This window comes from Lucilia sericata, unplaced genomic scaffold, assembly GCF_015586225.1.
Source record: "Lucilia sericata isolate MDLA Ls3-8-SP2 unplaced genomic scaffold, ASM1558622v1 Contig000390F_arrow, whole genome shotgun sequence".
In the NCBI taxonomy this organism is placed as follows: domain Eukaryota; kingdom Metazoa; phylum Arthropoda; class Insecta; order Diptera; family Calliphoridae; genus Lucilia; species Lucilia sericata.
Genome location: NW_023994408.1, coordinates 215958 through 238764, shown reverse-complemented (window position 1 = coordinate 238764; position 22807 = coordinate 215958). Strand labels below are relative to the sequence as shown.

General features: G+C 29.5%; 1 protein-coding gene across 3 annotated transcripts in view; it reads right to left on the bottom strand.

Annotated features, from left to right (window-relative positions):
- The window catches only part of LOC119604416 (protein sprint), a 288645-nt gene that overhangs the window by 100447 nt on the left and 165391 nt on the right, over nucleotides 1-22807 (bottom strand). For 2 of the 3 annotated variants that reach the window (XM_037956998.1, XM_037957000.1), the window contains exon 3: nucleotides 3254-3779. In XM_037956998.1, coding sequence (XP_037812926.1) covers nucleotides 3254-3779 — 526 coding nt within the window. Of the gene's footprint in view, nucleotides 1-3253; nucleotides 3780-20481; nucleotides 21537-22807 lie in introns of those variants that run through there. The other variant, XM_037956999.1, reaches the window with a different exon arrangement.

Below are 22807 nucleotides of genomic sequence, written 5' to 3'. Positions count from 1 at the left end.
CCAGTCTGCATACTTTTTCTTTTGTTATTAAGTTGATGTTTTTTTTATTTTGGTATTTTGTATGAATAATATGCAATATTTTTTTCTCAGAGTAATAGTGTTGCCAACATATTTATTTCAGTTGCAATGTGTTGATGCATGAAAAATATAATTGTCGGGTGTGTGCTTTTTTTTTTGCTCCTTTTTGTATATTTGTTATAAAATTTATAGTATTTTTTCACATTTTTGATGAGATTTTTTTTAGCAAAATTGTTTGCAAATAAAAAGAAAATAATAAAGTAAGAGAGAGAGAGAGATGTTTATTAAACAAATATATATATATATATATATATATATATATATATATATATATATATATATATATATATATATATATATATATATAAATAAGTACAATTTTTATTTATATGGCTTAAATTTAAATTAAGAAAACGAGTTATTAGAAAAATGAGTAATAAATTGAACTTAAATATTTAAAATTGTTTATACTAGACCCTTTCTCTTTAAGTCATGTTTTACTATTAATATACAGGGTTTAACAGTAAAAGTACCAATCTGCACTTTCGTGTTTTTTAAAATGAAAAAGAAAAACTGGGTTTTCTAAAATTTGTTATATTTTTATGTTCCCGGGAAAAAAATTTCAGATTTGTTGTTTGTCTTGAACAACAATATTGGAATTAGGAAACCCATTCTGTGGAGTTTTTAATTAACAAGTTCTGGCAGATGAATTCTGCAACAAAATATTCTAAAAAAGGTGTAAATGAACAAAGCTTCGCTAGAACTAGGTTGCATAGTGACTAATTCGAAGATTAATCATTGATTAAAGAACGATGTTAAGAACCATTCCAAAGAACAAGTTTTGACCGTTATCACGACAATTGGATCTTTGCTCCGGAACGACCCGAGTCATACTCTGCCAAAGATTGTCAACCCAGCGACAGCTGAATCAACCGAAAGTTTTTTCCCCAGGAAAGAAGAGGCTTCCGAATAAAGGTTTAACTTCAGTTATAACCCCTTTTAGATATCCCCCCGTCTGGTCACGTAATCTTGATATGTTCCAGAGTTATAGAGGTGCTACCAGTACCTAAAGTATCTCGGGGATATACTTGAGGAATCATTTGACTCGCAGTCTCATCGGATAACCTAACCGACCTGGTAACGCGGAATAGAATATAGAATAGAATATTGATTTAAAGACTGATGCACGGTGAAATCAATATTTCGGGATAAGTTCGGTGCAATTGCCGGGGGCATGTTTCCTTTATGAAAGACCCTCATCTTGGTGTATGGCCCGGGGTAAAGAGGTGATACCAATACCTCTAGTCTGCCGGACTATAAACTTGTGATGTCACTTCACACATCGGCTAGTCCTTGGGGTCTAACCAGAGAACCTCATAATCTGGCACTACGGGTAGTTGCCCACATAACCTGTCATGGCTGGTCAGTTGGTTGAGGTTCTTTCGGAATCCACGTAGTGGCTGTGGTTTAAACCGAAATTAGCGGGAAGAGTAAGTTGCGGTTAAAAGACTGATGCACGGTGACAAGTTGTCGAATGACAACAGATACCCCACAGAGGAGTGGCTGTGGAACTAAGCGTTGGAAATGAGTTGGTGTTAATTGTAGGGTCAAAGATTAGATAGCTCGAGCACTCGAGCAAAGTGCACGTATACTAGACAGGAAATTTCATATACGTAAATTGCCACCTGCGCGTAAGAAGCACAATGGGTCTTCTTACAGTGGTTGAAAAAACCACCGTGAAATAAAGCCGTCATGGCAGGTGTTTACGTAAAGCACTTCGACATTCATGTCGTAATGACAAGAGAGTTGATGACTATTGGAATACTCAAATGAGAGTGTCGTGTGCTTGATGATGTATTTGTGTGTTATCGATTAAATTCCCATCTTTTTCCTGTTATAATTATTTAGAATCTGTCTTTGGCTTAAATGATGGATTCGTACTTCACTCTATTGATTACATCTTTAGGTGCTATTGCCGAATCAACTGATGCCATTTCACCCACGGTGATGTAAACAGGGATTTGTGTTCACTTTAGTTGAAATAATGGACTGAGTTCGAATAGACGCTCAGGTACAATGAAGTGCAATTTAACATTACGTTTATTAAGCTTATTGCAACCTGTACCTTGTTTACAAGATTTTGTATGGGGGGACAGACAGGCAAACATCGTTAAATGAATAGCAGCTCATATGCACTTTTTGGTATTTAGTAAATTTGTTTAAAAAATTAAAAAAATCTATATAAAATTAATATAATTTATTTAATTTTTACCTAAAATATTACTAAATTTAAGCCCCAAATAATCCAAAAATAACAACTTTAAAAACTAATTTAATTTCTTACAAATTCCTTTCTTTAAACAAATATTATTTTCTCTTTACTGCAAAAAAAGTCCAATTTGTTTTGCTTCACGTAAATGGAAAAACAGCAACAAGAATTTGCTACATCATTTTCCCTCAAGGTAAATAAATTTAAAATAATAATACTTCTTGTATTTAGCTTAAGATCTCCCTTAAAGTATACAGCATTTTATGTTTTCTTACACATTTTTGTTGTTGTTGTAACATTTATATTTAAATGTACATAAACATACATATACTTTTACACACAAATACAAAAACACATTTGTCTTCATTGTTTACTTATTTACACTGGCTTATGAGTAATTTCGCAAAACAAATACCTCAACATCAAGAGGAGTAGCGTACTAACCCTCGGCTCTTACTGTAGATAGATTTGTAAATAGATTTCTTTTTCAAGGGTTTTAGCTCTAGCTTTGGAGTATATAAAGGTATGGAGAGGAAAAGGAAGTGGAGAGTGTTTTGTTTTAGTATTGAGTTTTATGAACAAACACTTTATGTTTATGAACCAAGTTGTGTTTAAATTGTTGTAAAAAAGAGCTTCTGTAAGGATATATGATGGAGTAATATTGAGGAGAAAAGGATGTATTAATCAATAAAACATTTACATTCAATATGTAAATCATTGTTTATGAAAATATTACTCATACTTCCCGTGGTTCCTTTTTTAGGAAAATATTACTCATACTACACGTGGTTCCTTTTTTAGGAAAATATTACTCATACTGCACGTGGTTCTTAAAACTTAACTAATTTATTGGCCAACAGTATTATTGCATATCTTTAGGAGTAACATTCTAAATCTTCTCTAAAATCGATTACAAAACTAGAATATTGTTCCCCATTTACCCACTCACGTTCTTCCCACACTCACCTGACTTAATTCATCTCTCGATAGACGTGAACATTTTGGCAATAACGCCTGCATATCATCTTCAAATTGTCCATCGCCACAGCATGAACTATCGTTGGCGTCCAACGAATGAAATTGATCCGAAGCATTATCGATAGGCAAACTGATACCGCCGCCTATACCCCCACTGCCGACGCCGCCGCCACCATGAATTATTGTATGCATACCCATGTGGCTGCCATTTAAGTCGAAACTTAAATTTGTTTTGCCACCCATTAAACAGCCGCTGCCACCAGCAATTCCATCACCACCATTATTGTCACTTCCTTTAATGGAATCTAAACCACAAAATGGTAGACGTTGATGGTTATTTAAGCTGCTGCTGTTGTTGTTATTGTTATTATTATTTGTTGTTGTTGATGATGTCGTTGTTGTATTTGTTTGAAATTGATTTTGTTGATGTTGTAGTAATGCACCAGTTGCACTATGATGATGTGTGGCTATTGTTGTGGCTGATGCTGCCGTTATTGTTGAAGAATCGGAGGATCTAAAATTTTTAAAAGAAATTATAATATTTAGTTAATATTTGCTTAATTTTTAATAACATTTTACTTTAATTTTAAAATTTTCACTTGTTGCCAGTTTAACAGTTTGTTGGTCTTTTTTTTAAACTGTTTTTTTAAAGGAAACTTTTTAGGCCTTGTGTGTTTGCATGTTTTATGTTAATTAAACCTGGTATTTTTATTTGAAGTTTAATTGAGCAACTTAAGTTGTTTTAGCAGTTTGATTGTTTTTGTTGTTGTTTTCTTAATTTCGCTTTTAGTGGCAATAAACTTTTGATTTGTGTGAGTGTATTTAAGTTTTTGTATTGTTTTTTTTCTTTTTTAAGTATTTATGCAAAAGTTAATGATTGTTTAGTATGTTTGAAAACAATTAAATTTTAAGGGAGTTTTTTTTTCGTAATTATTTGTAATTTCAATTATTTATTTGCTTTATTTTGGTTTTACATTGATTTTAAGATGTTGTTTCTAATGAAAGTAAAGAAAATGGTCTTAAACTAAGCAAATAATAAATTAGCTGTATTTAATCTTTCTTTTTGTAATATTAAGCAAAGTCCTGTTATTTCCAAACAATTACTTCAAAAAAGTTTTCGTAAAAATCTACTTGAAATTGTATTAGTTCCATAACTAGTTCTAGAATACATAATTATTGTATCTAGTCAGTTTGAAATTGTCAACATCGTAGCTAGTTCTATGAAAATCTTATAGTAGTGAATCGTTTCTAGAACCAGTTTCTTAATCACTGATTTTTGTTCAAATTTATCACCCTCAAAACTAGTTGTTAAGAAGCTTTAAGGAACGTTCTTTAGAGGAGTTCAAAAACTAGTTCTTTCTTCATCAATTCAGTTTATTATTGTTTAAATTGGAATTGACTTTGAGAAAAATCTGCTGAATTTTTATCGGCTTAATTATTGGTTCCAAGAAGTTGATTCGTAATTAGTATATATTCCACTGATCTAGTACCAATTCATAACTAGTGCAGAAGAATCGATTCCTTAAAATAACTTTGTTCTCCAGATCTTGTTTTTTGCATAAAAAACAGCATAATTCTTATTCTTTAATTATTAAAAATAATTTTTTTATATTTTAATAAAAAAGCATCAAGAAAAAGTTTTTCATCAGAAACCAGTTTTTCATCAAAAAACAAGTTTTTATCAAAAATCTAGTTCTTTCATCTAAATCCATCTAAAACCAGTTTTTTCATCAAAAGTAATTTTTTTTACAAAAATTTAATTTTTTCTATCAAAACCAGCTACTTTCGTTAAAAATCAGTTTTTCTAAAACAAACAGTTTTTATATCAAAATATTTTTTTTTTTTTAAATAAAAATAAATTTTTTTGAAAAATAAGTTTTTCTAGAAAACTGTTTTTTTTTTCATCAAAAAACACTTAATTTTCTCGAAATTTTATCAAAAACCAGTTTATTTATCAAAGAACCTTTTTTCATCAAGAACCATTTTTTTCATTAAAAAACGCTGATTTTTATTAAAGTATTTTCATTGAAAATACTTTAGAACCAGTTTCAACATTCAAAACAACATATTAATTCCATTAAACGAGTTTTTCAGTAAAACTCGTAATTAAAAAACCGATATTTTCACTAAACCCCGTTTTCCATTATTAACCAGTATTTTCATTAAAACTCTGTATTTTCATTAAAAACTATTTTTTTCATCAAGAACTAGTTTCGTCACTCAAAACAAGACAAAAAAAAAAAAACTGTTATTTAAATTAAAAAACCGATATTTTCATTAAAACCCAGTTCTTTTCATCAAAAACCACTTTGTCAATAAAAATCGGATTTTTTATTAAAAACCCCGTTTCTTCATAAAAAAACATTGTTTTCATCAAAGCAAAGATTTAAAACTCCGTTTTCCATTAAAAGCAGATCTTTAGCAAAAACCAGTATTTTCATTAAACCGTATTTTTCATTAAAAATCAGTATTTCAAAACATTTTTTTTTCATCAAGAACCAGTTTCTTCATTCAAAACACGATTTTCCATTAAAACCAGGTTTTCATTAAAAACCGGTATTTTCATTAATAAACCGATATTTTCTTTAAAAACCATTTTTTATAAAAAAAAGTTTATTCATTCAGTTTTTTCATTAAAACCCCGTTTTTTATTAAAAGCAGATTTTTCATTGAAATACATTTTTTCATTAAAACCCTATTTTTTCATTAAAAATCAGTATTTTCCTTAAAAACCTGTATTTTTTCATCAAGAACCAGTTTCGTCATTAAAAACAAGATTTTCCATTAAAACCAGTGTTCATTAAAAACCCGTACATTCATTAAAAACCCGATATTTTCGTTAAAACCCAGTTTTTTCATCAAAAACCAGTTTCGTCAATAAAAAACCGATTTTTCATTAAAACCCCAGTTTCTTAGTGATAAAATTGTTTTCATCAAATCACAGATTTCTTACTTTGTAAAAAATATTTGAAAAAATTTTATTTCATTATTTTTAAAAAATGTATTATCTTACTTTTTTCCCATTATTTACTTAAACCATTAGGAAATAAAAACACATTTGTAGTAATCATAAACGACGTGATGTCTCTCTTACTTTTCAAAACTCAACTTTGACTTTCCATTTTGGTTAAACAAAAATGTCTGACAAAACTTTTAATACAAATATGAAAAAGTTTTAATATTCCAAATGTATTTTAAACGGAAAAACAAAAAAAATTTCTTAGCAAACAAATATTTTATTGTAAGAAAAAAACTACACACCAAAGATGCATGTAAATCATACAGATTTTATAGTTAAAAGATAACCAATGTTATATACAGTGGTGTCAATGTACAAATTTCTAATGTCTCTAATAGAAAACGAACCTGCCATCTCCATGCTGATACACCTTCCGTTCGAATCGAATTTCATTAGAACGTTTCTAAAAGTAATGATGAAAATTTTAGTAAAATTTTCGAGGTCATTTATAGTAGTGGCTGTTCCACTGTAAACAAAAACTTTTTCTTTACACAACTTTCCCTATAAGTATTATTTCTATTACAATAATATTTGTATTTTGATTGAAAAAAGTGATAGAAAACACATTAATATTTAAATAACTTATAGCATATCTATAAGAATTTTTCTTAAAAATTGAAAAGCAAATACTTTTCAATTTATTTTCTTATTCTCTTTCTTAGTTTTCCTCAATTTTCTATAACAAAAAACTTTTTTTTTACAACATTATTTACGAACCCAATTTTTTTCATCACATTGTTCAAGAAAAAATCCTTAACCTTATTTATTTTTATTTCTCTTACAATTTAAATTCTATTTAAATAAAATATTCACAGAAAGAAAAAAGTGCAAGTACTTTTGTAAAAAAATTTTTTTCATGTCTATTTCAAGCAGTAATTGCAAGCAATGCTCGCTTGAAATAAAAAAAACGCAAAAAATTCAATTAATGTCAATTGCATTTTCATTAACTTTGTTGTTTTTTTTTCTGTTTTGACCATTTGCTTTCAACTCTTCAAATTATTTAAAAAGTTGTTTTTATTTTTGAATAGTCTTTACAGCGCAAATAAAATGAAACTTATTTCCAACAAAATTTCTGAGGATTTTCTAGTTTTGTTTGAAAAATTTTCAATTTATTTTTGGCTGTTTTAGCTTAAGGCGCTTGGAAAAAGTTTGTTTTGAGGTTGTATTTTCTTGTTGTTGTAATATGTTAGGAAATTTGTTTATTTGTATTTGTTATACAAAAAATCGAATTTAATTATTAATTGATGTAAAAACAAAAGTTTTACTTTATTTTTTTCAGGGCTAAAAACGACCCAAAATTAGTGAACATACAAAGTTTTAAGAGGATTTTTTTCTGTAATGTAGTTTTTGCTTAGCTTAAAATAATATGCGTGAATTTATTATAAAACAGATTTTGGATTTAATATTTGATGAAATTGGTTTTAACTGAATAAAAAAAATGTCAGTTTATTAGTTACAAAACAGTCTATAGTTGTTGTCTAGATTTTATATGTTATGATAAAGTCTAGCTATAGTCTGGTTTGGTAACTGTCTTAAATAGTCTAGTCTAAGTTAGTCTACTAGTCAGTCTATAGTCTAGTCATAGTCTAGTCTATAGTCTAGTCTATAGTCTAGTCTATAGTCTAGTCTATAGTCTAGTCTATAGTCTAGTCTATAGTCTAGTCTATAGTCTAGTCTATAGTCTAGTCTATAGTCTAGTCTATAGTCTAGTCTATAGTCTAGTCTATAGTCTAGTCTATAGTCTAGTCTATAGTCTAGTCTATAGTCTAGTCTATAGTCCAGTCTATAGTCTAGTCTATAGTCTAGTCTATAGTCTAGTCTATAGTCTAGTCTATAGTCTAGTCTATAGTCCAGTCTATAGTCTAGTCTATAGTCTAGTCTATAGTCTAGTCTATAGTCTAGTCTATAGTCTAGTCTATAGTCTAGTCTATAGTCTAGTCTATAGTCTAGTCTATAGTCTAGTCTATAGTCTAGTCTATAGTCTAGTCTATAGTCTAGTCTATAGTCTAGTCTATAGTCTAGTCTATAGTCTAGTCTATAGTCTAGTCTATAGTCTAGTCTATAGTCTAGTCTATAGTCTAGTCTATAGTCTAGTCTATAGTCTAGTCTATAGTCTAGTCTATAGTCTAGTCTATAGTCTAGTCTATAGTCTAGTCTATAGTCTAGTCTATAGTCTAGTCTATAGTCTAGTCTATAGTCTAGTCTATAGTCTAGTCTATAGTCTAGTCTATAGTCTAGTCTATAGTCTAGTCTATAGTCTAGTCTATAGTCTAGTCTATAGTCTAGTCTATAGTCTAGTCTATAGTCTAGTCTATAGTCTAGTCTATAGTCTAGTCTATAGTCTAGTCCTATAGTCTAGTCTATAGTCTAGTCTATAGTCTAGTCTATAGTCTAGTCTTATAGTCTAGTCTATAGTCTAGTCTATAGTCTTAGTCTATAGTCTAGTCTATAGTCTAGTCTATAGTCTAGTCTATAGTCTAGTCTATATCTAGTCTATAGTCTAGTCTATAGTCTAGTCTATAGTCTAGTCTATAGTCTAGTCTATAGTCTAGTTCTATAGTCTAGTCTATAGTCTAGTCTATAGTCTAGTCTATAGTCTAGTCTATAGTCTAGTCTATACTAGTCTATATTCTATAGTCTAGTCTATAGTCTAGTCTATAGTCTAGTCTATAGTCTAGTCTATAGTCTAGTCTATAGTCTAAGTCTATAGGTCTAGTCTATAGGTCTTAGTCTAGTCTAGTCTATAGTCTAGTCTATAGTCTATATCTAGTCTATAGTCTAGTCTAGTTAGTCTATAGTCTATCTATAGTCTAGTCATAGTCTAGTCTATAGTCTAGTCTATAGTCTAGTCTATAAGTCTAGTCTATAGTCTAGTCTATATCTAGTCTATAGTCTAGTCTATAGTCCTAGTCTATAGTCTAGTCTATAGTCTAGTCTATAGTCTAGTCCTATAGTCTAGTCCTATAGTCTAGTCTATAGTCTAGTCTATAGTCTAGTCTATAGTCTAGTCTATAGTCTAGTCTATAGTCTAGTCTATAGTCTAGTCTATAGTCTAGTCTATAGTCTAGTCTATAGTCTAGTCTATAGTCTAGTCTATAGTCTAGTCTATAGTCTAGTCTATAGTCTAGTCTATAGTCTAGTCCTATAGTCTAGTCTATAGTCCTAGTCTATAGTCTAGTCTATAGTCTAGTCTATAGTCTAGTCTATAGTCTAGTCTATAGTCTAGTCTATAGTCTAGTCTATAGTCTAGTCTATAGTCTATTCTATAGTCTAGTCTATAGTCTAGTCTATAGTCTAGTCTATAGTTCTAGTCTAGTCTAGTCTATAGCTAGTCTATAGTCTAGTCTATAGTCTAGTCTATAGTCTAGTCTATAGTCTAGTCTATAGTCTAGTCTATAGTCTAGTCTATAGTCTAGTCTATAGTCTAGTCTAGTCTAGTCTATAGTCTAGTCTAGTCTATAGTCTAGTCTATAGTTAGTCTATAGTCTAGTCTATAGTCTAGTCTATAGTCTAGTCTATAGTCTAGTCTAGTCTAGTCTAGTCTATAGTCTAGTATAGTCTAGTCTATAGTCTAGTCTATAGTCTAGTCTATAGTCTAGTCTATAGTCTAGTCTATAGTCTAGTCTATAGTCTAGTCTATAGTCTATATAGTCTAGTATAGTCTAGTCTATAGTCTAGTCTATAGTCTAGTCTATAGTCTAGTCTATAGTCTAGTCTATAGTCTAGTCTATAGTCTAGTCTATAGTCTAGTCTATAGTCTAGTCTATAGTCTAGTCTATAGTCTAGTCTATAGTCTAGTCTATAGTCTAGTCTATAGTCTAGTCTATAGTCTAGTCTATAGTCTAGTCTATAGTCTAGTCTATAGTCTAGTCTATAGTCTAGTCTATAGTCTAGTCTATAGTCTAGTCTATAGTCTAGTCTATAGTCTAGTCTATAGTCTAGTCTATAGTCTAGTCTATAGTCTAGTCTATAGTCTAGTCTATAGTCTAGTCTATAGTCTAGTCTATAGTCTAGTCTATAGTCTAGTCTATAGTCTAGTCTATAGTCTAGTCTATAGTCTAGTCTATAGTCTAGTCTATAGTCGTCTATAGTCTAGTCTATAGTCTAGTCTATAGTCTAGTCTATAGTCTAGTCTAGTCTAGTCTATAGTCTAGTCTATAGTCTAGTCTATAGTCTAGTCTATAGTCTAGTCTATAGTCTAGTCTATAGTCTAGTCTATAGTCTAGTCTATAGTCTAGTCTATAGTCTAGTCTATAGTCTAGTCTATAGTCTAGTCTATAGTCTAGTCTATAGTCTAGTCTATAGTCTAGTCTATAGTCTAGTCTATAGTCTAGTCTATAGTCTAGTCTATAGTCTAGTCTATAGTCTAGTCTATAGTCTAGTCTATAGTCTAGTCTATAGTCTAGTCTATAGTTTAGTCTATAGTCTAGTCTATAGTCTAGTCTATAGTTTAGTCTATAGTCTAGTCTATAGTCTAGTCTATAGTCTAGTCTATAGTCTAGTCTATAGTCTAGTCTATAGTCTAGTCTATAGTCTAGTCTATAGTCTAGTCTATAGTCTAGTCTATAGTCTAGTCTATAGTCTACTCTATAGTCTAGTCTATAGTCTAGTCTATAGTCTACTCTATAGTCTAGTCTATAGTCTAGTCTATAGTCTAGTCTATAGTCTACTCTATAGTCTAGTCTATAGTCTAGTCTATAGTCTAGTCTATAGTCTACTCTATAGTCTAGTCTATAGTCCAGTCTATAGTCTAGTCTATAGTCTACTCTATAGTCTAGTCTGTAGTCCAGTCTATAGTCTAGTCTATAGTCTAGTCTATAGTCTAGTCTATAGTCTGGTCTAGTCTAGTCTAGTCTAGTCTATAGTCTAGTCTATAGTCTAGTATATAGTCTAGTCTATAGTCAAGTCTATAGTCTAGTCTAGTCTATAGTCTATAACCTAGTCTATAATCCAGTCTATAGTCTAGTCTATAGTCTAGTCTATAGTCTAGTCTATTATATAGTCTATAGGCTAGTATATTATATAGTCTATGGGCTAGTCTATTACCTAGTCTATAGTCTAGTCTATAATCTATTCTATAGTCTAGTCTAAAATCTATTCTATAGTCTAGTCTATAGTCTAGTCTAAAGTCTTGTCTATAGTATAGTCTATAATTTTTTTTATTTTCGTATAAAAAACTGTTTTTTTTACCTAAACTTGATTTTCTTTCAAACTCAAATTGTGTACCAACAAACATTCATTGCTGAAAATGACTGGTGTAAGGTATTATATAGTCGAACTACTACTCTTACAGATGAGTTTATTCCAATAATTTTCTAGATATAATTTATGATTTCTGATATAATTTTTTTATTATACCCAAATCTTCTAAAATATTTATGTCTGTTGGTAGTTGTTTTTTGTTGCTATTCTTGTGGATCACATGTCAAGTGTATAATTTGTGACATATTTCAATTTGACATTTAAACTTCAATTTAATTGAGAGCAAAACAGACTTTAACATGATTAATGATTTTGCAGACGAACTTTTTTTATAAATTTTTTTGTTAGGGGTGATTTCTGTAAATCAAATATGTTTTTCTTATTAGATAAACTTAAAAAATTGTTTGACTGTTTGTATCGGATAAACGATTTTTTTCTTTGTAAGTTAAATGTCATAAAGTTTATAAGAAATCATTAATTTGGTATTAAATCAAAATCTAATCAGTGACAATGAATTTGAGATTTTTTGGCAATTTATTTGACTTCTATTTATTAATCAATACTTCAGTTTATTAAAAAAAAATTTTTGCTTCAACATTTTTATAAGTAACATAAATACCAACGATTACACAATTATTTAATGTAAAATTTCCAAATTGTTAAATAATCCCCAAAAACAATTTATTACAACATTCATAGCTAATAGTGCACCATATAAATACATATCTATCTACTAGAAGAAAATACATTAACAATTTGTGTCGTCGCACTTTATTATATCATAATTTACAACATTTTACAACCTGTAATTATAGTGAACATAAAACTAGGAAGTTGTACTAATTTTTTCATGTTTTTTTTTTGTTGTTTTAAATTTTCAAATTCATAAAAAACCAATAAAAACCTCATTTATACAACTTCAGCAAACATTCCCTCACGAAGACTCACAACTCAAGTTAATTAAAAGTTTATTTTTTTAAATATTAAAAAAAAAAAAAAATAAACTGTATTTCTTTATACATAAACATAAATTTTATAGTTTTATAAATACCGATACATAGAAGAAACACAAATTTATAGAAATGATAATAATAAAACTCATAATGCATTTTGAAAAAAAAAAATGCAAAATCTATGGAAATTTGTTTAAAATCCCCTTTAAAGCTCATAAAAACAATATAAATGTTTAAAATGCTTATTTTTTTGTATTCAATGGAAAATTTAATACTAAGAAAATTGTTTTACACTATAATGGCTCATAAATACATGTGCAGTCATTTACTATGCCAATAAACCGCAAATTGTATTTAATTTTCTTTTTCTTTCTACAAACTCATTATAGTGTAGTTTAAAAAAAATTATTATAGAATAAAAAAGTATAAAAACGCATCAAGAAATATGCCAGACATTAAGTTGGAAAGAAACAATATGGGGCATATCACCGACCACATTCTGCTCTATAACATGAAGATAGACAGACAGACAGACAGAGAGACTGATAGGTAGATAGATAGATAGATAGATAGATAGATAGATAGATAGATAGATAGATAGATAGATAGATAGATAGATAGATAGATAGATAGATAGATAGATAGATAGATAGATAGATAGATAGATAGATAGATAGATAGATAGATAGATAGATAGATAGATAGATCAGATAGATAGATAGATAGATAGATAGATAGATAGATAGATAGATAGATAGATAGATAGATAGATAGATAGATAGATAGATAGATAGAGTAGATAGATAGATAGATATTACTATAGACTAGACTATAGACTATACTACAGACTATACTACAGGACTATACTACAGACTATAGACCAGACTATAGACTATACTGCAGACTATAGACCAGACTATAGATTAGACTATATACTAGACTAGACTATAGACTAGACTATAGACTAGACTTAGACTATAGACTAGACTATAGACTAGACTATAGACTAGGACTATAGACTAGACTATAGACTAGACTATAGACTAGACTATAGACTAGACTATAGACTAGACTATAGACTAGACTATAGACTAGACTAGACTATAGACTAGACTAGACTATAGACTAGACTAGACTATAGACTAGACTATATACTAGACTATAGACTAGACTATAGACTAGACTAGACTATAGACTAGACTATAGACTAGACTATAGACTAGACTATAGACTAGACTATAGACTAGACTATAGACTAGACTATAGACTAGACTATAGACTAGACTATAGACTAGACTATAGACTAGACTATAGACTAGACTATAGACTAGACTATAGACTAGACTATAGACTAGACTATAGACTAGACTATAGACTAGACTATAGACTAGACTATAGACTAGACTATAGACTAGACTATAGACTAGACTATAGACTAGACTATAGACTAGACTATAGACTAGACTATAGACTAGACTATAGACTAGACTATAGACTAGACTATAGACTAGACTATAGACTAGACTATAGACTAGACTATAGACTAGACTATAGACTAGACTATAGACTAGACTATAGACTAGACTATAGACTAGACTATAGACTAGACTATAGACTAGACTATAGATCAAGGTAGATAGCGAGAGTTTTGTTCAAAATTTACTTTTATGGTTCTAGTCATTTTCCGGTAATACAATGGTACATAAAAGTCCATCTTATGTTTTCTGAATAGGTAGGGTAATAAGAAGAAAATCGAAGTAAAAATAAATAAATTAAAAACAATAAATACTACAACACGCAGAGGCGAACAACAACAACGAAAAATATGCAACAAATGTGGGTCACATCTGATGCATAAAAATAAAATTTATTTTTTCAAACAACTTGTTGGCGTAAAATTCATAAAAATTACAACAAATAAACAAACAAAATAATCATTATAAATTTTTGTTTTGTTGTTTTTTCCAATAAATAAAACAACAAATTTATACAAAAATTAAGTATGTTTAAGAATTTTTATGAGACGGGATGCCTTTTTTTGAAAAAGAAAAATAAAACAACTAAAAACTTGTAAATGTGTTAGACAAATTTACATATTTATTTATTTTTTATGAACTGCAAAATAATATTTATTTATGGTTGTTATTGCATTTTTTGTATGTTGCTTTATTTTTCATTGCATTAGTCTGAAGGAAATAAATAAATAGACATTTGAATTTGGATTTTTTTTCTGAAAATAAATTAACATTTTTATGTTTTTGGTAATTCACAATAAAATGTTACTTAATATCCGGATAAGTGATTAAATGATGGGAGAATTTGCATATGAAAACTATTACTGATTTTAGTGAAGCCTTTCCGATCATTATTTTAAAAATTTATCCCTTTATATTGTAATAATTTCTCAAGATTTTTTAAAAAACATACAACATAAAAATTTTGCTTCATCATTTTTTTTAACTCGTAAGAACTTTTTATGTTTTCTTAATAACTTTATGGTTATTTTTAAAAAAGTCATTTCATATTTTTTCCCTAATGCCACCTATAATTCTTAACAAATCTTTCTTTCATAATTTCCAATAATCGCCCAATATTTTAAAGTATTTTTTTCTTTTCTTGACACATTTCGTAAAATTCAATTTGTGTAAGAAACAATGACCTTCAGCTAGATATTTTTATGGGTGTGTATATGTGCTGCTGTCCCTTTTTAAAAATAAATCTATGAATTTCAAAATTGTTACCATAAAATATGAAAAAAAGAAAAATCTTTTTTTAGTTTAACAATTTTGTGGACAATTTTTTTGGAAATGGAATGTGTGAATTTTTCCACGTGGCTATGAGAAGGATAGAACTTATAAATTAATGTTTTTGTTTATAAATAAATGAAAAAAGTTTTTAAATTATATGAGGAGAACATTTTCTAAATACTTAAAAAAAATATTGAATTATCTTGTCTATACATAATGTCGAATATTGAGTACTTCACTCTGACCTATAATCAAAATTATAGTCTGGTCTATGTACAGCCGAGATTATAGTCTATACTATTGTGTGGTTATAGTCTACAGTTGATACTATAGTCTAATTTATAGTCGATACTATTGTCCAGACAATAGCCTAGTATACAGTGAAGTCTATAACAGAGTATACAGTTAAGACTATAACCTATAGTCTATAGTCAAGACTATAGCCTTGTCTATAGTCAAGACTATAGCCTTGTCTATAGTCAAGACTATAGCCTAGTCTATAGTCAAAACTATATCATAGTATATAGTCAAAGTCTAGTCTATAGTCAAGGCTGTAGTCTAGTTTATTTTCTAGTATATAGTCAAGTATATAATCAATACTGTTGGCTAGTCTACAGTCAAGACTATGTTCTAGACTATAGTCAAGACAATAGTCTAGTCTATAGTCAAGGCTGTAGGCTAGTGTATAGTCAAGTCTATAGTCTAGTCTATAGTCAAGACTATAGTCTAGTCTATAGTCAAGACTATAGTCTAGTCTATAGTCAAGACTATAGTCTAGACTATAGTCAAGACTATAGTCTAGTCTATAGTCAAGACTATAGTCTAGTCTATAGTCAAGACTATAGTCTAGTCTATAGTCAAGACTATAGTCTAGTCTATAGTCAAGACTATAGTCTAGTCTATAATAAAGACTGTAGTCTAATCTATAGTAAAGACTATAGTCTAGTCTATAGTCAAGACTATAGTCTAGTCTATAGTCAAGACTATAGTCTAGTCTATAGTCAAGACTATAGTCTAGTCTATAGTCAAGACTATAGTCTAGTCTATAGTCAAGACTATAGTCTAGTCTATAGTCAAGACTATAGTCTAGTCTATAGTAAAGACTGTAGTCTAGTCTATAGTAAAGACTGTAGTCTAATCTATAGTAAAGACTATAGTCTTGTCTATAGTCAAGATTATAGTCTTGTCTAGAGTCTTGTCTAGAGTCTTGTCTATTTTCTAATCTATTGTCAACACTATAGTCTAGCTTATAGTATTGTCTTTATTATAGTCTATAGCCAAGATTACAGTCTAGCTTATAGCTAAGACTATAATCTATTGTCGAGACTATAGTCTATTCTAAAGTCAAGACTCTAGCTTAGTCCATATTTAATAGTCACGACTATAGTCTAGCCTATATTCAAGACTATTGTCTGACCTAAGTTCGAGACTTTGGTCTAGTCTATAGTCAAGACTATAGTCTAGTCTATAGTCAAGACTATAGTCTAGTCTATAGTCAAGGCTATATATAGTCTAGTCTAGTCTAGTCAAGTCTAGTCAAGTCTAGTCAAGTCTGTAGTCTAGCCTATATTCAAGACTATAGTCGGGCCTAAGTTCGAGACTTTGGTCTAGTCTATAGTCAAGACTATAGTCTAGTCTATAGTCAAGACTATAGTCTAGTCTATAGTCAAGACTATAGTCAATTCTATAGTCAAGACTATAAGCTAGACCATAGTGTTGACCATAGATTAGAAAATAGACAAGACTCTAGACAAGACTATAATCTTGACTATAGACAAGACTATAGTCTTCACTATAGACTAGACTATAGTCTTGACTATAGTCTTGACTATAGTCTTGACTATAGTCTTGACTATAGTCTTGACTATAGTCTTGACTATAGACTAGACCAAAGTCTCGAACTTAGGCCAGACTATAGTCTGGAATATAGGCTAGACTACAGACTTGACTAGACTAGACTATATATAGCCTTGACTATAGACTAGACTATAGTCTTGACTATAGACTAGACTATAGTCTAGCCTATATTCAAGACTATTGTCTGGCCTAAGTTCGAGACTTTGGTCTAGTCTATAGTCAAGACTATAGTCTAGTCTATAGTCAAGACTATATATAGTCTAGTCTAGTCTAGTCAAGTCTGTAGTCTAGCCTATATTCAAGACTATAGTCGGGCCTAAGTTCGAGACTTTGGTCTAGTCTATAGTCAAGACTATAGTCTAGTCTATAGTCAAGACTATAGTCTAGTCTATAGTCAAGACTATAGTCAATTCTATAGTCAAGACTATAGTCTAGTCTATAGTCAAGACTATAGTCAATTCTATAGTCAAGACTATAGTCTAGTCTATAGTCAAGACTAGTTTAGTCTATAGTCAAGACCATAGTATAGTCTATAGTCAAGACTATAGTCTAGTCTATATTTAAGATGGTCTGTTCTATAGCACAGTCGAGATTATAGTCTGTTGTAGTTCTTGCAATGAGAGTATATATATTTCTGATTAAAAATACAATGAATTTAAAATAAAATTGTAATCGAATTACATTTGTATACTTTTAATTGATCTCTCTTTAATCACCCCAAATTTCCAACATTACCTAACAACAACAAAAAATCTCATTAATACTTAACAAAAAAAAAAAAAATAAACCTAAATAAAACACTGTATAATTAAATGCGACATAATTTAAGGTTAAAAACATGTAAATATTCAACTGAAGAAAAATAAAAAAATTACACAAATATTTAAAAAAGGAAACCATATACATACAACTTGTTGCCCCAAATAATGTTTTAGACACGTATTTTGTTAAATAATTATAATACAGTTTCCGTGTTATCACAAGACAAACACAAAAAAACCCCCATTTCCCTCTACAACCATAGAAAACCTTCACAAAACCACCCTTAGAGCAAGAAAAAAAATTCAACTCCCCCATTCATGTAATATCTGTTCAGCATTCACAACACTTGGTTTTTCTGGTTTTCATTCATTTACTGTAATCGTCTCTCTAAAGCTTCACTACATTAATTAAACATAAAAGTTTATTTTCATACATACTACGGGTTTTCTGTAGATTCCATTACAATTATTTCATTATTATTATATTTTTTTTTCTTTTAATTTAACATCATTAATATTGTCATTGTTGCTATTTCTCTTTAAAGAAACACATTTAAAGTTTCTAACAAAGTTTTATTTTTCACTCTAGTTACATTACAAAGTGGCCTATATTGTATCAGCCATGTCAATTAGCCATGTTAGAAATGTTAAACATGTTGTGTTTTGTTGCTTCATGTTCTAAATGCTGTTTTTTGCCATGTTTGTTTAAAGTGTGGAATGTGTTTGTGGAATTTTTGCTGTTGTCTCTTCGTTTTAAACATTTAATTGAATTATTAATAATTAAAATGTTGCAAGAGTCTAAAAGGAGATAAAAGGGTTTAAATCGAAATTTGTTTGCGGGGAGAAGGGTTATTAATTCCTTTGTTATGTTAAAGAGCAAAATGTTAATGAGTTCATTGCCCTTTTAAGTATATATGTATTTCAGCAAAAACTTTACCTATATATAAACACTGATCTACGATTTGGATTCTTAATATATCTGTAGACCTCAAGATGTTGCGCTTGGATAAAAAATCAAGAAATTTAATATACATACGTATTCTAGCAAAAACTTGGTAATGACATTCGCTTACTTAATAACATACTTTACATTAATTACTACTTATAGTCATAATTACAGAGAAGTAGTTTAAAAACGACTTATTAATAACATGATATATAAATGGTTATCTATTCAGTGGTCATATACCTCGCAAAGCTAAGGTACGTAAATTTAAACGTTTTTCAACCAATTTACACTAGTTAGTTTGCTGATTGCTTGTAATCGTTTAAGTCATTATTTAAAAATGATTTAATTTCCATCCGTCGTATGTATATTCATATTTCAATTCTTCCAGCTCTTCAAAAGTATGCTTCCTTTGATATCTATGTTACTAGAAGGTTATTGTTAGGAAGTTAATATGATAAAGCTTCGAATAAAGCTACTACGTTCCTCTTAGTCAGTGATAGTCGCTTGCGTTGTATTCAGATCGGCATTGGACCAAGTGGATGAATCTAAACAGGACTCCAGGACTCCTACCTAAATCTAACTTAGAATTACAATCCGAAAAGATAAATTCTGTGAATCACGGCCGTCTAACGACTAATTATGAGATACCAGTGTAATCCGTTGTTATTTCTTCAAACCTCATCGGCTGGACTTATTGGCTGATATATACATACAATACAATCCGACAACAATACATCTGCTCCCGGTCGGCTAATGAGTACTTATGAAAAAAACAATACTTACGAATGCATTCCGATAAGATTAATTCTTGAACTCTCATTCGGATAACTACGATTTATTGGTTAGCCGGTATTCATAAACGATATTAATCGTTTATTTTATGTTTATAATACATACATATTATCCATACAACTTCCTACAATAGGTCATTAGCAACTTTATTAAATGGGGGTAAGATTACACAAGCCAACAAAATTTCAATCCAGAGACCAAAGTATACTTTTCTAAAGTCGAAAGATAGGACTTTCAGATGACATAATAGATTTTAAAAATAAAGTTATTCTCGGGCTGTTATAGTGGCTAAAAAACGAGGTAGTTTTCAAACTTCATTACACGATATCTGGAAAACCTGGAAAGCCGATCATTTCATGTCACGGTTTTGTAAGATTTGTGAATCCCGAGATTTTCTGTATCGAGTTTTTCGTTTGTCATAACCAAAAGATTTATTTGGCAGAAGGAAAACTGTCTTTGCATTAAGGAATATTCGTGTTCAGTTTTCCGATTTAGAGCTTTCAAGAATTTCTGGATTGGTATTTCACTTTTGGTATCTCTAGTAGTATTTATTTTTATTCATTTTTTTTGTTTGATTTTAGAACCTAATGACCACGGATTGAAATATTTCATTCAACATTATAATTCCTATAAAAATAGTCAGTTTATATAATACTCTGAATCGGGATTTCCTGTTTATCATCTATGTGGTTAGTCGGGCAATAACGTATTTTTTTATATATAAAGACATAAATTCTTGTTTGAGAGTCTTATTACGATTTCCACTATAACATTCGTTTTCGACATCCCTTCAAATAACATTCAAACAAAATTTCCATTTACCTTTTAAATGCTGTACAAATGCATTAATTAATGTTCTAAAAAACAAACTTTTTTTACAATACAAATTTTTTGAAAAACATTCTTTTGTTAAATTTAAAAAATAAATAAACTTACCGTTTGTTACCCTTAAATTGAGCTACTTCAGCATAGCGTCTACCCATGGGAGCCTCTTGAGGACTTAACAAAGCATCACATGGTGGTAAACTACGTGGTTGAGCATCCACATCATCTAAACCCTCATTATGCTCACGCACCACAACTTTCGCATCTTCATCGTCATCCTCCTCCTCACCATCATCAATATTACCCTCATCGGCATCAGTGGAATTACCACCATTTACGGCATCTTGTGCTTTAGCATTAACATAATTTTCATATTTCTGCCTTAACGAATAGTCATCTATACAGGAGGAGGCATTGGAAACACAATTTTTCCTTTCTGATTCCAAATCATCTATAATATTACCATTTTCCAAATCTTGATAATCATCATCGAGTATGACATCATCTCCAGAGGAGCTGGATTTTGAAGAAGTATTAGAGGAGTTAGTAGTGGCTGAACTATTTGAGCGGGACACACAACTATCTACACTGGCCAGAGAATTACGATTACTGGACTTTTTTACATTAAGATTTTTATGTTCATTTAAATCCTCTTCATCGGTACAAGAGTGATTCGAACATATAGAAGATTCTAAAGATTTTGAACCAGATTTATCTAGTGTTTTCTCTTCATCGGTAATAAGTTCATTGCAATTCTCGTGATCTATGGTGGAAGAACTCATATTGTGTGTGATGTTAGTGGGGTAATCATCATCGGGTGAATCTTTTTGGGGTACTATAATAAGGGAGGTGCGTTTTCTTAGGGATTCATCTTTGGCATCTATGTTTTTTGTTAAGGTTTTATCCGATTTACTCATAACAATAACCTCAACTTTGGAATTATCATTAAGACAATCATCGGAACTGTTGTTGCTTTTACTGTTGTTGGTGCTGGCAGTAATGCGGGAGTTTAGTGTATCATTTAAAATATCGTTAGACATTTTGGAGGATTTGTGGGTTGAATTTTTGATTTTTTAAAATTTTAGTTTTTTTTTCTATTTAATTTAACATTTTTAAAGTCTTTTTTATTATAGTTTTTCTTTTTCTCAATATTTTTTTTAAATTTCTTGCGGGATCTGAAAATTTTTGAAATATTTTTTTTTGGTTTTTAGAGTTTTTTTGTACTAAAAAAATATCATTATGTGTTTTATTTCCTTATCGAAGTCTTCTTCAATTCTTGTTAATTTTATATTTATTTATTTATTTTATAAGGTTTCATCATAAACTTATTAAATTTTAACACTTGTCAATCATTTTTGCATTTATTTATTTCATCGTTTATGTCACATTTCATTTTTATTTAATTTCTTTTTATAACATTATATATTTTCTTTCATTATTATTTAGTATCTTAAAAATAAATATTGCTAACCCCCCCCCCCCTCCTTTACTACCAAATCCACTCGTTTACCAGTAGAGTATAAATTTCATAAATTGTAAAAAAAATATTCATTTTCATATTTTTTGAATATTTAATTTCAAAACTTTGTAAACGTCTCAGGAAAGAGACTCAGTCATCATTATATACCAGTCAGTTATTCCTACAACTCACCACACATGTTCAAGTACAAGTATTTTGTTGTTGTTATACGTTTTGAAATTGATATTTTTTCGTTGTTGTTGTTGTTACTTTTAAGAGTCTTTTTTTATATACATATGTATATATAAAACGCACAGAAGAGGTGTCAAATTTGATCGCTTATTATTTATGTTTGATGAATATTAAATAATATATATATATATATATATTTTTCTTTATTTGTGGTCTGTGTCATTCCTCATATGCACTTCCACAAATGTGTGGAAAGTAAAAAAAATCAAAAAAAAAAAAAAAAAAAAAAAAACAATTTGAAATGGTATGTTAAGCGAAACGAAAAAGTCACCCTTCTTTTAATGTCACATCAAAATTCTTTAGGGGAATTGTATGTTAAAACGGACTGACTTCAATTGTCAGTTGACATATGGTGGCAGTAATGAGGGTGTTGAGATGTTTTGTCGATTTTATATATTTTCCAACAATAAGAATGTAAAAAGCTCAAGGCTGTTGGTAGTAAATTCATGCATATTCTAAAACGCTTTTAAATATTTATATTTTGATTATAGAAAATGTTACAAGTTTTAGATATTTACATAAAACTGAATTGAAAAGTAGATTTTGCAATTTGTAACAACTGTAACGAAAGGATTTTAAAACAACTATAACCAATTTAATTTATTCTAATTGTATGTTTTAAGCGAAAATTAAAAATTTTCAATTTAAAACGAATTTTTTGTTGAAAAAGGTTTTTCAGTGAAGTTTTTGCTTAGTAATCCCTTGAGTCATTTAAACTTAAACTCG